The sequence below is a fragment of the Mandrillus leucophaeus genome, unplaced genomic scaffold, assembly GCF_000951045.1.
Source record: "Mandrillus leucophaeus isolate KB7577 unplaced genomic scaffold, Mleu.le_1.0 Scaffold66, whole genome shotgun sequence".
Classification (NCBI taxonomy): domain Eukaryota; kingdom Metazoa; phylum Chordata; class Mammalia; order Primates; family Cercopithecidae; genus Mandrillus; species Mandrillus leucophaeus.
The window spans coordinates 4,584,204-4,599,726 of NW_012107141.1; the positions used below are offsets into that span (position 1 = coordinate 4,584,204).

Genomic DNA, 15,523 nt, shown 5'->3' on the forward strand with positions numbered 1-15,523 from the left:
CCTTGGTGTCTCAAAGTGTGGGATTACAGGCGTGAGCCACCGCACCTGCCCAGTAGTTTCTAGATTTTAAATAACCTACTATATTAAGTGATTAATAATATTTTAGATGTACAATATCATAGCCGTGAGTCACATGTGATTATTCACATTAATTAAAAATTTAAAGATTACATTTATTTTCTCAGATAACAGTAGCAGCATTTCAAATGCTCAATAGCCACATGTGGCTAGTGGCTACCATCTTACATAGCACAGATACAGAACATTTCCATCAGTGTGAGAAGTTTTATTGGACAGCACTGCTCTAGAAAATCTAGTGTTTACAGACAAAATTATCTGATATCTAGGTGGGGGGAGCAGATGGAATATAGATTAAAGAAAGCTAGCCAAGCATTGATAACCTTTGAAGTCAGATTATAGGTGTATGGAAACTCAGTTATACTTTTTGTTTTTATATATGTTTGAAGATTTCCATAATAAAATGTTAAAAGAAAAAAAGTGGTTCACTTAAAAATGAAGTTACGGCCAGGCGCAGTGGCTCACACCTGTAATCCCAGCACTTTGGGAGGCTGAGGCAGGCAGATCACCTGAGGTCGGGAGTTTGAGACCAGCCTGATCAACATGGAGAAAACCTGTCTCTACTGAAAATACAAAATTAGCCAGGCGTGGTGGTGTATGCCTGTAATACCAGCTACTCGGGAAGCTGAAATAGGAGAATTGCTTGAACCCAGGAGACGGAGGTTGTGGTGAGCTGAGACCACACCATTGCACTCTAGCCTGGGCAACTAAGAGTGAAACTCCATCTCAAAAAATTTTTTAAAAAGTTATCATATTAAGGAAAATGCCATGAAGGGCAGCTTGCACAAATCTTTAGTCATGAAGACCAGAGTTCATATTCTCACTCAGAGACCTATTATATGATCTTTAACAAGAAACTGACTTCCCTGAGCCTCACTTTCCTCAACTATAAAATGGAAAATTGAATACCTGACTTGCATAGAATTGTTGTTGAAAGCAGAAGGAATTATTTCAAAGCAAGAACATAATACCTAACACATAGTAGACCCTCAGTAACTGGTATCTCTTTTTTTTTTTTTTTCTTGAGATGGAGTCTTGCTCCATCACCCAGGCTGGAGTACAGAGGCGCAATCTTGGCTCACTGCAACGTCCGTCTCCTGGGTTCAAGTGATTCTCCTGCCTCAGCCTCCCAAGTAGCTGGGACTACAGGCCCGCGCCACCATGCCCTACTAATTTTTGTATTTTTAGTAGAGACAGGGTTTTACCATGTTGGCCAGGTTGGTCTCGAACTCCTGACCTCAAGTGGTCCGCCTGACTCAGCCTCCCAAAGTTCTGGGATTACAGGCATGAGCCACCGCACTGGGCAGTAACTGGTATCACTAATTATGATCAAACAATAAAGTTTATTTTAAACCACTCAGGTATTTATCAGAATAGCACATGAAGAGGTACTACTAAAGCAGAATGGACAAAAGCTAACCAGAGTCCACTGGTATTACAGAAACAGCAACTGCTTGGTTTCTTAGAGCAGTAACTGAACACAGTCCTTTTACAGCGATCTTTAATAAACTTTTTAAGTGCCTACTACATGTCATGCACTGTGTTGACTGCCTTCTCACGTCTCTTGGCAAAGAGGAAGAAGAGAGGCTCGGGCCCCTGATGAAGACCAGTATGCAAGGCACAATATTCCAAAATCAGGAATTGAGGAGCCGTTAATCCAGAACTGGTTTCAAGTATATGAGCAGAGTTAGCAAACTTCTCTGTTTTGTTTATCTTTCACATCCAGTCAAGTCTCCCTCTGTTTCCCACCCCAAGCCCTTAGTAAATGCCTAAGAACTTACATGCACTATACCCTTTCCTCCCTGGCATGTGCTGGTTCCCTAAAATAAAAAGGTCTTTCCCTCTCCAAATCCTACCCATCTTTCAAGACTTGATTTTGCAAAGCCTTCTTGGATGATACTTCCCTTTCTCTGAGACTACATCCAATCTCAGTACCACACAATGAAGCATTTGCTCATCTACACTTTTGAAAAATTTTGTTGTCTTGCCTCCACAATAACACTGTAGACTCAGGTTGGTAAAGACCATGTATTATACTTCTTTTGTATTTCCCACAGTGCCTAGCACAGTACTAGAAAATTTGTAACCATTCAACTAATACTTATTGACTGAGTGACTGTCTAAAGCATCCTCCCAAAATAACAAGTACATTATGTGCATAATTCATATTCCCACCCTTGTTAGAAGCTTATGTCAGAGAAATTTCAGTTGCTTCGACAGAGGATGTAATGCAGCGCAATATGCTGTTTGGATCCAACAGGCATATTCTGGGAGTTGGTGATTATGCTAGCTTTGACCTTTACAAAATTACAGAAAGAAGTCCCTAATAAATCAAGATAGATGCGCACATAGCCATTCATGGAACATGTGGTGGGCGATCAACTACACCCACTCTGTTTCTGCCATGAAAGAGTTGGCTAGGATGCCAATCCAAGTATGGAGAGTCCTTCCTTCCATGAATTCTTCTTCTTCTCCACCCCAAGGTGAATGTCCATCTGGAAGGTCCATTCAGAGAATCTCAACTGAGCAACTAATAGGCTGTCCAAAAACAAGTATCTCTGAAAAAATTGGAACTTTCCTTGACATACATATATATATAGATATACATATTTTTTTCTTTTCCTTTTGTCAAACTGCAGTGTTCCAAAAGATAAGGATTAGGAAGTGAACTCACTTGTCCAAAGCAACACAATCAGCAAAGAATCAATAGACTAATTTGTACTATGCAGGGTTCTCTTTCACTTATTCCTAGGCACGCTGGGACATTGTTTTGTCTCACAATAAGTAGTCCTGCACATACAACGTCTCAAGAAGGTCAAAAAGCAGGGCAGAGAAAGTCAATGATTCCATCTCCTCATGCCTCTCTAACCTAATCTACACTCTCCTTTCAAGGCTAAAGCCAGAACCTTGAGCTTAGCCAGAAATAGAGCTAGCACAGCCAACTGACTCATACTGCTAGGCCCTATCCTATCTCTGCCACCAGAGCAAGATTTTCCAAGAAAATGCAATGGGGAGATCAGAAGCAGATGCGTGGGTCCCAGACACTCCAAATACAGCCACAACATCTATAGGACTGAAGGAAATGATACAAGGAGAAAAGCAAGGGATGCAGGAGAAGACAGGAAAGCAACTGCTTACCTCCTGAGTGAATCCTCCTCAGAGCTTTCCTCAGGCATATCCTGATGTAAGGCCTCCTGTGACACAGTTCCAGATCTGCTGGACTGGGTGTAAATTCTTTCCCAGTGGCCTGTCTCCTGGTTAAAGGCCACCCCCACAGTCCTCTCCTCCTGCGGACTAGCAGAGCTGCTCAACTCCAGCCTGCTGGAGCTGGGCGTTTGGCCCTCAGTCCGCTCAAGAGGTGGTAACTGGCTGCCACTCGATGGCACACCCTCAAAGGAGCTGGGGACCTGCCAGGAGGAGCTAGCCTCGCCAGAGGAGTAGTTAGGTGTGGTTCTTTCCCAGCGCAGGGTATCGTTGTTGAAGGTCAGGAGATTGTGGCAAGCACGACAGCGATTCAGGTGGCCACGGGACAGGTTGGAGTTGTTCTCACTGCTGTGTGGGGTGGGCTGGTGGGAAGGGCCTGGCCTTTCAGATTCAAGGTTATTGTTGAGCATTTCCTGGGCCTGCTGGGTCTGGGGAGCTTCCCCACTCAGGCTCTGATCCAGCTCCTGAAGCCGGTCATACTCCAAAAAGAAGCGTCTCAGGTCACACTGAAGCTCATGACGAATGTTGCCCGAGTTATTTTGGCTGGAGCCATTCCCTCCATCTGACTCAGTTGCCAACCCTGATGCTGGAAAACCCCTCCCTTCTGTGGCTGAAGTGTACACAGATGCCTGAGAGCCACCTTCCTGCTGTCTCAGCACAGACAGCAAACTCACTGAAGAGGCACTGGTCCTGGGCGGGGGCATGGATTCCGCCTCAGAGCGGGAGTTCAGACTGAGTACTGTCCGGGTCCACTCAGATCCTGTCAACCCGGGAGCTATTTCTCGGTGATACCTAGAAGGGTGGCTAGACAGAGGCCCTCCCAAAGAGCGGCGGGTAGGACCCAGACTGAGGTTGCGGAGCGTGTTGCCGGCAGTGCTGCTCTGGACTGTACTGAAGGCAGACGGCCGGTTCAGGAGGCCCTGGTCCTGCTGCGTTGACGAGGCCTGCTCCGGGGGATGGAAGGGCTCGGTCTGTACAAAAGAAAAGGAAGGGGTAGTAGCTCTGGCAGAAGCAGGGGGGACACTGTCCTGGTGTGGCAAGAGGGAAGGAACTCGAGTGCCAGAGCAGCGGCTGCAAAGGCACAGGATCCCAAGGTGCTGGCAGCACTCAGCTGTGGGGTAACTGACCCGCTGTCGGAGCCTGATGTAAGCGGAAGTCCTGGGGCGCTCCGTGGAGGGCTGAGGGGGAGGCGGTGGGGGTGAGGGGGTAGCAGAATCTTGCACTGTGCTTTGCTCTCCCACCTGGATGCCAGAAGAGCGGGAGGACAGCATGTGCAGGAAATTGTGGAGGAGAGGTGTCCGGCGAACTGGCTGTGATTGCAGGAGGGCACGCTGACGGTAGTGGGATAATTCTGTTCCATCTATGGGGATCTCTGGTTCGTCATCACCCTGCAATGTGGACCAGCATGGGGCAGGGGGTAGAGCAAGGCAGTTAGGTAGTACCTCCAAGTAAATCAAGAAAAACTAACCACTGACAATCATCCAAGGAAAACAATGTTCACAGGTAGGAAACAACTCTCTACCCCTGAAGCACTGACAACTGGCCTCAGATTCAGAATAATCCCATGGTATTAAAATTTCCACTCCCAATCAGCAGCATATCTGAATGAGTGCAGCTGACAAACCAATTGTCTTACAAAAGACATCTCTCCATGACATGGAAGCAGTGAGGGGAAGCGAAATGTCAACCAGCCAGAGGCACATGAGTGACAAGCTATCCAACATTGTCTAGTGATGATAAGGGTTACTTCTAATGAGGCGATCACTGGAGAGTTTTAGAATTGACTCTCCTGTCAAGATTATGACTATAACCCTGAATATACAATCTGAAGCTAGCTTTAAATTTTGACTGGAAAGAAAGACTTGGGTATTGATAATTAAAATCCAATATAATCAGAACTGGAATACTAGTTAGGAAAAGAACTCACAGTTTAGCTGGAATTGGAACTGCTGGACTAACTTACCTGTTGATTAGAGGGGTTAACAATTGCTGTGAGTAAGTAGTGTCCAAGTGGATCAAATCTCACCAGACTGAAAGCACAGAAGAGACAAAGACACGCATAGAGAGATTATGTTAACTGAGAAGAGAAAACTTGTGTTCAAATTTATAGCAATCATTACTGATAACTGGTATCACTCAGGTATCCACTTCATTCAAGACTTCCAAAACTTTCAAAGAGATTAAAATAACAACACTCAATACTTCTTGCCAGAGTAAAGGAATATGTATCACAAAAATAACGATTTCACATGAAAAACACCTAGGGTTTCCATCCCAGGAAACAGCTACATTAAGCACATCTTTGCTCAAATACAAGAGCTCATCCTAACCATAAAGCATAAAATGCTCTCATACTCTGCCACAGAATCAGTTCTTCCCTCATATGGCAGCTACACCAGCAAGAAGCATGAATCCTGGTGGCAACAAACAGACCCAGCATTAAATGACATAGCTGAAACCAGAAAATTGGCCTGTATTTGACTGCAAATCCAAGAGGACCAAAGAAACACAATGCATCATCTTTAATAGCGGCAATATGTTTTGATCTTGAGGACTAAATAAATGTCAATTACATGCTTACATCTCCATCTTCCAGTTTGATATACAAAGACAACCCAATGAGGTATCTAAAATACCACCCAAACTTGTTTCAGGTTTTCCCAAAGAAGGACTATCCAAAACACAGTTAACTTTGAAACTAAAAGAGAGTCTAATGACCCTGGTCTCCAAAGTTCAGAAGAGGAGGCCAATAAGGGAAAGCTGAAATGAACAAAATGAGTGTCTCCCAGCTGATTAGTCAGCTGTTTAGAAAGTAGGAGGCAGCCAGGTGCAGTGGCTCACACCTATAATCCCAACACTCTGGGAGGCCAAAGCAGGAGGATCACTGAAGGCCAGGAGTTGAAGACTAGCCTGAGCAACACAGTGAGATCCCCCATCTCTACAAAAAAATTTAAAAATTAGCTGAGAGTGGTTGCACACACCTGTAGTCCCAGACACTCACAAGACTGAAGTGGGAGGATTGCTTGGGCCCATGAGGTCAAGGCTGCAGTAACTTGGGCCCATGAGGTCATGGCTACACAACTGTACCCCAGCCTGGGTAACAGAGCAAGACCCTGTCTCTTTAATAATAAAATAAAAAAGGGCAGGGGTAGGCACGGTGGCTCACGCCTATAATCACAGCACTTTGGGAGGCTGAGGTGGGCAGATCACTTGAGGCCAGGAGTTCAAGACCATCCTGGACAACATGGTGAAACCCTGTGTCTACTAAAAATACAAAATAATGAGCCGGGTGTGGTGGTGGGTGCCTGCAATCCCAGCTACTTAGCAGGCTGAGGCACAAGAATAGCTTGAATCCAGGAGGTAGAGGTCACAGTGAGACAGGATTGCACCACTGCACTCCACCCTGGGTGACAGAGTGAGACCCTGCCTCAAAAAAAAAAAACATAGGAGGAGCTGTGAGGATGACAACTTCCCCTGAGCAGGGATAACAACCTGTCTTCCAAAGTGACAGCCGGCAGAATGTTCTCTATCATGTCAGTCCTGTGCCAGACAATGCTGATGGGGCAGCGCACTCACCGGACCCGTTCCATCTCACTAGCTGTCTTCACCACAGCAAAGGGTTCCCGTCGACTCCAGTCCCAGAAGTGGATCTCATTGGCAGTGGCAATCAGCAGGAGCTGAGCCGTAGGGTGGAAAGCCAGGGAGGCAATGGCATTGTTGCTATCTGTGAACCAGCTTTCACTGCCACCCTGTGAACAAACCAATTCCAGATATTCTCAGGTTACAAGCCACCAGCACACTGGGAAGTCAATTTCAAGAAAGGTAAAATGACTACGTCTAGTGACTACTTTAAATACATCCTTGTAAAAAGATGTAGAAGATCAGTGATCTGGCAGTGCCACTAATTTATCAGACAAATACTATACAATCAGCTCAGTTCTTCAAATTATTCACAATCTACAAGCAATAAGCATATATACACAGTTTCTACTTCTTTTTTTCTTTTTTTTTTTTTTTGACAGGGGGTTTCATTCTGTTACCCAGACTGGAGTGCAGTGGCACAATCTCAGCGCACTGCAACCTCTGCCTCCTAGGTTCAAGCATTCCTCGCACCTCAGCCTCCCAAGTAGCTGGGACCACAGGCACATGGCACCATGCTTGGCTAATTTTGTATAATTTTGTGTATAATATTTTTGGTATAATATCCTGCCCAGGCTGGTTTCGAACTCCTGAACTCAAGCAATCCTCCTGCCTTGGTCTCCCAAAGTGCTAGGATTATAGGCGTGAGTCACCGCGCCCAGCCCACAGTTCCTATATCTAAAGCCTGAGAAAAACTCAAGCTTGGTGCACAACATGGTGCAAGACAACCTGCTAGCCAGTTACTAGGACAAAGAGGATCTTGCTTTGATGATCATGATCGGAGTACAGGACAATCTTTGCCCTTACACAACAGAAATCCATCCTGAACATATCTTAGATTCTCCTGTACTATGTCACAATGGGCCAAAGGAAGCAAAAGCAGATGTTCATCTTAGAATGGAAGACAATCTCAGGGCATGCTTAAGCTATTGCAAAAAAAAAACAAAAAGGAATGGAAGACAGGGAATTAGACTTCCTATTAATTAAGTGGGCAATGTCTACCACAATATATTCAGATGTAGTCCTAAGAACCCGGTTAGGCTCTTCCAGAATTAAAAACTCAATGGTAAACAAGTCTCTGTATTTAGAATACCAAAAGAGGCTGGGCATGGTGGCTCACGCCTATAATCCCAGTACTTTGGGAGGCTGAGGCAGGCGGACCACTTGAGGTCAGGTGTTTGAGACCAGCCTGGCCAACATAGTGAAACCCCGTCTCTACCAAAAACATAAAAATTAGCCAGGCATGATGGCGCATGCCTGTAATCCCAGCTACTTGGGAGGCTGAGGCAGAAGTTATCACTTGAACCTGGGAGGCGGAGGTTGTAGTGAGCTGAGATCGTGCCACTGTACTCCAGCCTGGGCGACAGAGTGAGACTCCGTCTCAAAAAAAAAAAAAACAAAAAAAACCCAGAATACCAAAAGAAAAGGGTATCTTAAGGAAATACTCACGTGTAAATCCCAAATCCTAACTTCCCCATCTAGGCAGCCGGAAGCAATAAGGCCTGAGATGGTGGGATGAAAAGTGACACACCACGGAGTACGGCGGTGTCCAATCAAGGAATGAACACACTTGCCAGTCTTCACCTCCGTAATATAGATATTATGATTCACATGGGTGGAGGCTAAGAGAGTCCTAGAAAATCAAAGAGTAGAACTAATTCAGAAGCATGTGGAAGGGTAACCAACCTTATCAACTTTGGACAACACAGAATAGTGATGCTACCTGCCGATCCCAACACGAAAGAACCTAAGCTTTGTACGTTAGGCAGTATATCTACAAACAGAAATATTCTGATCTTTAAAGGCTTTTGGCTTGTCCACGCTGTCCCCAAATGACACATGCCACATTCAGAAAATATTTTTTCCCACTGGAATAACCATCATGCCCCTGGTGAGCTGTATCACACAGGCAAATGATTGTTATTGAGAAACTTTCCAAGTTTTGATCCTCTCAGTTTCCTTTGCTTGTTCTCATGATTTTTCAGGTTAGCACTGCTCATCTACTTTCTTTCCCTTTCTGACATGTGGCCAAAGCACTGTTCATAAAGTACTTCAGAGAGCCTTTAGGGACTGACTTGGAAGATCAAGCCAGGCCAAATATACAGAAAGCACTGTTATCACAAATCTTAAGGTTAAGTTACAGATAATTACTAAGTACCTGTCTGGGCTGAAGGCCAATAAGAAGGTAGAGCGTGGACTATCCGGCAGTTCTACTCTCTGGGAGACAAAAAAAAAAAAAAAAGAGTTAAAATACATAGACTATGTATTTTATAGACTATGGTTTACCCTATCTCAAAAGCACATTAACCATTCTAGATTAGTATTCACAGTGTAGGCTTAAAAACTGGAGACAATGATCAAGCTACAAATTGAGAGAGATAAACCTAAATTACCTTCAGGAAAACTGTCTAGCTCTAAAGGAAAAAGATATTTCTAGCACATTAATTCTTTCAAATTTACAAACAACTCCCTAAGTCAGATATGTCAACTCTCCCACACAAGATAAATATATCCCAACTCTGCTGTTAACCCATTCTAAGATCTCATTCTACCATCACCAGCACAAATCCTATGTGAAATATAGCCATTTTCCTTACCTTGCCCTCCCATTTCATCCACCGGGTTTTATCTTCCACCAGCTCCTGCAGAAGCCGCTGAGCTCCCATGGCCCGAGCACCCCGTTCTCGCCCCCAGAGTATCCGGACAGCATTCTTTTCTGGGACAACCTTCATGGCGCTCAGTAGCCACTGTCACACCAGGCCCAGGAAATGAAGGAGCAAGTAACAGCTCCAACACACTGAAGCAGCTAAAATGAGGCCATACAGGTCCTTGTAAGTTGTCTTCATGGAAATCTAAGGAATAAAGAATAATATCAAAGAACGACTATTCTGCAACGAGAAGCTTTCTATTGCAAATACAATTCTAGCTCAAAAGACAAATTATTCTTTTCCTATTTAATGACACTTTCTCAGAAAAGACCCTTCTCCCAGAATTTTTCTTCCAAAAATATTTCATACGCTCATATTCTCCATAGCTCAACCTTATATCTAAAGAAAGGATCAGGCCAGGCACAGTGGCTCACGCCTGTAATCCCTGAACTTTGGGAGGCCAAGGAGGGTGGATTGCTTGAGGTCAGGAGTTTGAGACAGCCTAGCCAACATGGTGAAACCCCATCTCTACTAAAATACAAAAATTAGCCGTGTGTGGTGGCAAGCACCTGTAATCCCAGCTACTCATCAGACTGAGGCAGGAGAATTGCTTGAACCCAGGAGGCAGAGGTTGTAGAGAGCTGAAATAGTGCCATGGCACTCCAGTGCCTGGGTGACAGAGCGAGACTCCGTCTCAAAAAAAAAAAAAAGATTATTTGAGAGTACCTGTCTCACTCATTTTCTCCTGTCCACTAAAGATTCAGGGTAGAGGACAGAGAAGGAAAAGGAAGGAAAAAAAAAAAAAATTAGGTTCTTTTTCTCATCTACCACAAGACTTACAAAGAAAAAACTTCATCACAAATTAAAATTCTACTAAAACGGCAACTAGCAGAACAGTACACACAAGTACAATGATTAAAGAACAAATTGTGGTCTATACACTGGACTATGTAGCCTGATAAAATGGTATTTCAAAAGAATATCCACATATGTATAATGTTATCCATTGTGGCATTGTTTCTTCCAACTCCACTATGAATGTTTTCAAAAAATAGGAAAGTTGAAAAAATAGTACAATAAACATACACTATTCTCCACCTAGACTCAAGATTGTTAATATTTTGCCAAATTTGCCTCATCTAGCTCCATGGATAGAGATATGGCTACATCAAAGTTGTTTTTTTGTTTTGTTTTGTTGTATAATTTTGGAATTATTTCAGTAGGTATCAAGACACTTTAACCCCGCATATTTACTTCACTATGCACCTCCTAGGAAGAAGGACGTTCTGCCTCATAACCACAATAACATTACTATACCAATTATCATCGAATACTTCAGTTCTCGTTCGAAATCTTCCCAATTGCCAAAAAAAATTTCATTTATAGTTGACTTAAAAAAAATCCAGAATCTAATCAAAACTCAAGCAATGACTTTGGACATTTATGTCTCTTTAGTCTCCTTTATCCTAGAATGGCCTCCACGTTTTGTTTTGTTTTCATTTGTGACACTAGCTTTTTTTTGGGGGGGGGGCAGGGGACACAGTCTCACTCTGTGGCCCAAGTTGGAGTGCAACAGTGCAATCTCAGCTCACTGCAACCTCTGCCTCCTGGGTTGAAGCAATTCTCCTGCCTCAGCCTCCCAAGTAGCTGAGATTACAGGCACCTGCCACCACACCCAGCTAATTTTTGTATTTTTAGTAGAGACCAGGTTTTGCCGTGTTGGCCAGGCTGGTCTCGAACTCCTGACCTCAGGTGATCCACCCGCCTCAGCCTCACAAAGTGCTGGGATTACAGGCCTGAGCTACTGTACCCAGCTGACACTAGCTTTTCTAAAAGACTAGGACAGTTGACTTGTTAGAATGCCTTACATCCTAGACTCAACTGATTGCTTCCTCATAGTAGCATTTAGCTTGCCTCTTTATACCTTTATTTCCTGTAAACAATAGGTTAGGTCTAAAATCTTCATTAGTTTACATGTTTTTGGTGACAGTGCATCACAGTTGATATGCCTATATACCTCAAGGTGGAGTACATCAGGTGGCACATATTTTCAGACTGTACAATCATTAGTGATCATTTGTTGAAATACGATTACTTGGTTGAGGTTGTTAACAGCCAGACCTCTTTGTAAAGGAATATCTCCCCCTTTACAGTTAGTAATCTATGGCTATTATTTGGCATCATGTAAATATACTATTCCTTCTCAACTTTTTACTTAATGGTTTAACATTCATTAATGATTCCCTCTTGTACTTTTTTAAAGGGGGGAGATGCTGGAAATCTTGATTTTCTAATTCTATCATTATTTCTAGATGTATTAGCTGGCTTTCCTGTACAAATAATAAATTTCCCTTAAAAATTGGTGCACAGGAGTTACTAATTCTGTCTTATTGCTTACAATAGCAAAAACTGAGGACAACCCAACTGTCCATCTAAAGGGTACTGGATGACTAATCTATGACAAGGAAGATTCTCTGGCTACTGATAAGAATAGATGTACAAAATATATTGTCGAGAGAGGAAAAAAAGCAAGGTACAAAACAATACATTGAGTAAAGCTACTTTTGAATAAGAAGAAAAACTAATGGTAATGCACTGGGGACCGGAGGGACTAGATAAGTGGAAACAAAAATGGATGCAATACCTGTCAGTGTTTTTGAAATGGAATGTTAGTTTGTGGTATGTTGTTTTTTTGTTTTTTGTTTTTTTTTAGAAACAGGGTATCACTCTATCACCCAGACTGGAGTGCGATGGTGCAATCAAGGCTCACTGCAGCCTCAAAGTGCTGGGCTCAAGCAATCCTCCTGCCTCAGCCTCCAGAGTAGCTAACTTTTAAAATTATTTTAAAGATGGGGTCTCGCTATGTTCCCCAGGCTGGTGCAAACCACTGCACTAGGTGCTGAAATTTTAGTTTTTGAAAAAGGTATATCTGTTACCTTTATGAAAAATTTTGTTTAAAATATTAAACAACGCCAGGCGCAATGGCTCACGCCTATAATCCCAGCATTTTGGAAGGCCAAAGTGGGTGGATCACCTGAGGTCAGGAGTTCAAGACCAGCCTGGCCAACATGACAAAACCTACTCTACTAAAAATATAAAATTTACTCTACTAAAAAGACAAAAATTAGGCCGGGTGCAGTGGCTCACGCCTGTAATCTCAGCACTTTGGGAGACCGAGGTGGGCAGATCACCTGAGGTAAGGAGTTCGAGGCCAGGCTGGCCAAAATGGTGAAACCCCATCCCTACTAAAAATACAAAAATTAGCCCAGCATGGTGGCAGGCACCTGTAATCCCAGCTACTCAGGAGGCTGAGGCTGGAGAATTGCTTGAACCCGGGAGGTGGAGGTTGTAGTGAGCCAAGATCACATCACTGCACTCCAGCCTGGGTGACAGAGTGAAACTCCATCTCAAAAAGCAAACAAAAAAAATGGTCGGGTGCAGTGGCTCACGCCTGTAATCTCAGCACTTTGGGAGACCGAGGTGGGCAGATCACCTGAGGTAAGGAGTTCGAGGCCAGGCTGACCAACATGGTGAAACTGTCTCTACTGAAAATACAAAAATTAGTTGGGCATGGTGGTGCACACCTGTAATCCCAGCTACTCGGGAGGCTGAGGCATGAGAAATGCTTGAACCCAGGAGGCTAAGGTTGTAGTGAGTCGAGACGGCGCCACTGCACTCCAGCCTGAGTGACAGAGTGAAACTCCATCTCAAAAAGCAAACAAAAAAAATGGTCGGGTGCAGTGGCTCAAGCCTGTAATCCCAGCACTTTGGGAGGCTGAGGTGGGTGGATCACAAGGTCAAGAGATCGAGACCATCCTGGCCAACATGGTGAAACCCCGTCTCTACTAAAAATACAAAAATTAGCCAGGCGTGATGGTACGCGCCTGTAATCCCAGTCACTCAGGGGGCTGAGGAAGGAGAATCACTTGAACCATGGAGGCAGAGGTTGCAGTGGGCTGAAATCATGTCATTGCACTCTAGCCTGGGCAACAGAGCGAGACTCTGTCTCCAAAAAAAAAAAATAAAAAATAAATTTTGCAGTAAGTACATGTTAAGTGAAAAAAGAACACAAAATTTTATATGCAGTATAATCCCCACTTTGTTTAAAAAATATTTGGAGAGACGGGCACAGTGGCTCACATCTGTAATCCCAGCACTTTAGGAGGCCGAGGTGGGTGGATCACAAGGTAAGGAGATCGAGACCATACTAGCTAACATGGTGAAACCCTGTCTCTACTAAAAATACAAAAAATTAGCCGGGCGTGGTGGTGGGATCGCATCACTGCACTCCAGCCTGGGCGACAGAGTGATTCTCCATCTCAAAAAAAAAAAGTTTGGAGAAAAAGGACACAAAAGAAATATAATAAATACTAACCATGGTTGTCTTTGAGTGGTGGCATTATTGGTGATTTAATAATTTTAATAGGCAAGTTTCTTTTTTTCACTTTTTAATTTTAAGAATTATTACTAGAAGCCCAAACCTCACCTTTCACTTTTTTTTTTTTTTTTTTGAGACAGAGTCTCACTCCGTCACCCAGGCTGGAGTGTAGCAGCACGATCTTGGCTCACTGTGACCTCTGCCTCCTGGGTTCAGGCAATTCTCCTGTCTCAGCCTCCCGAGTAGCTGGGACTACAGGCGCCTGCCACCATGTCCAGCTAATTTTTGTATTTTTAGTAGAGACAGGGTTTCACCATGTTGGTCACGCTGGTCTCGAACTCCTGACCTAAGGTGATCCACCCGCCTCAGCCTCCTAAGCTGGGATTACAGGCGTGAGCCACCATGCCTGGCCACCATTCTTTTTTTTTTTTTAAAGTAGTAACTACTTATTGCAAAAAGCCAAACAATAATTGGCTCTTTACATTTCACAAAAGGCTGCAATCTAAAGAGTATACAACCAGATGTATCCAAATACGGAAAGAAAAATAAACATTAAGAGCCTGTGTTGAAGTTCTCTCACTGGAGTACTAAGATATAAAAGTCAGAAAGATTTCACAGTAAGAAAACACCAAGTCTGGCCAGGTGCGGTGGCTCACACCTGTAATCCCAGCACTATGGGAGGCCAAAGCGGGCAGATCACAAGGTCAGGAGTTTGAGACCAGCCTGGCCAACATAGTGAAACCCCGTCTCTACTAAAAATATAAAAATTAGCCAGGCGTGATGGCTCATGCCTGTAGTCCCAGCTACTTGGGAAGCCAAGGTGGGAGAATCACTTGAACCTGGAAGGCGGAGGTTGCAGTGAGCCAAGACCGTGCCATTGAACTCCAGCCTGGGTGACAGGGTGAGACTCCATCTCAAAAACAAAAACAAAAACAAAAACAAAAACAAAAACACTCACCAAGTTCCTAGTCCTACACAGCACACAGTTACCTAAGGAGTGACAAAGAAACAAATTCTAGCCTGTATCCTCATGATACAGCTCTCATCACTTATTAAAAATATGTACTGAAAATATCAACATTTTCAGGCCAACCTCCTGAATAAGCTAAGGATGAACTAACTGGAAGGAAATCATCTCCTTAGTAACCCTGACAACTCACAGATTAGGATCAGAAGTCTAGACCTGAACCCAGGGTTGCCCTTTGGTCAAACTGCCACATAAGTGATTAATTACTAACTAGGAAGGTGCCAAAACTACAGTTCCTACTAGTTTACCTTAACCCTCTACTGCAATTATTTTACCCAACATAAAAAAGTTCAGAAGAAACATTTTGAGGGTCCTTTGTCTTAACAGTGAAATATAAAAGCACTTTCAAAGAAATACATTTAAACCAGCACTTTGTAATATTTAAATCTTACAGATCACAAAGTCAGGAGTTTGAGACCAGCCTGGCCAATGATTTACACCTTGTGTAAGATCCAGAACCTACAAAGAACTCAAACAAATTTACAAGAAAAAAACAAACAACCCCATCAAAAAGTGGGCAAAGGATATGAACAGACATTTCTCAAAAGA

General features: G+C 43.6%; 1 protein-coding gene across 1 annotated transcript in view; it reads right to left on the reverse strand.

Moving 5' to 3' along the window:
• Positions 1-15,523, reverse strand: part of AMBRA1 (autophagy/beclin-1 regulator 1) — a 197,754-nt gene that overhangs the window by 145,922 nt on the left and 36,309 nt on the right. The window contains exons 2-8 of the mRNA XM_012001381.1: positions 9,519-9,773; positions 9,080-9,138; positions 8,371-8,554; positions 6,859-7,031; positions 5,246-5,312; positions 4,410-4,670; positions 3,217-4,253 (exon numbers count right to left, since the gene is read on the reverse strand). Of these exons, the coding sequence (XP_011856771.1) occupies positions 3,217-4,253; positions 4,410-4,670; positions 5,246-5,312; positions 6,859-7,031; positions 8,371-8,554; positions 9,080-9,138; positions 9,519-9,653 (1,916 nt within the window). The 5' untranslated portion in view covers positions 9,654-9,773. The remainder of the gene's footprint in view (positions 1-3,216; positions 4,254-4,409; positions 4,671-5,245; positions 5,313-6,858; positions 7,032-8,370; positions 8,555-9,079; positions 9,139-9,518; positions 9,774-15,523) is intronic.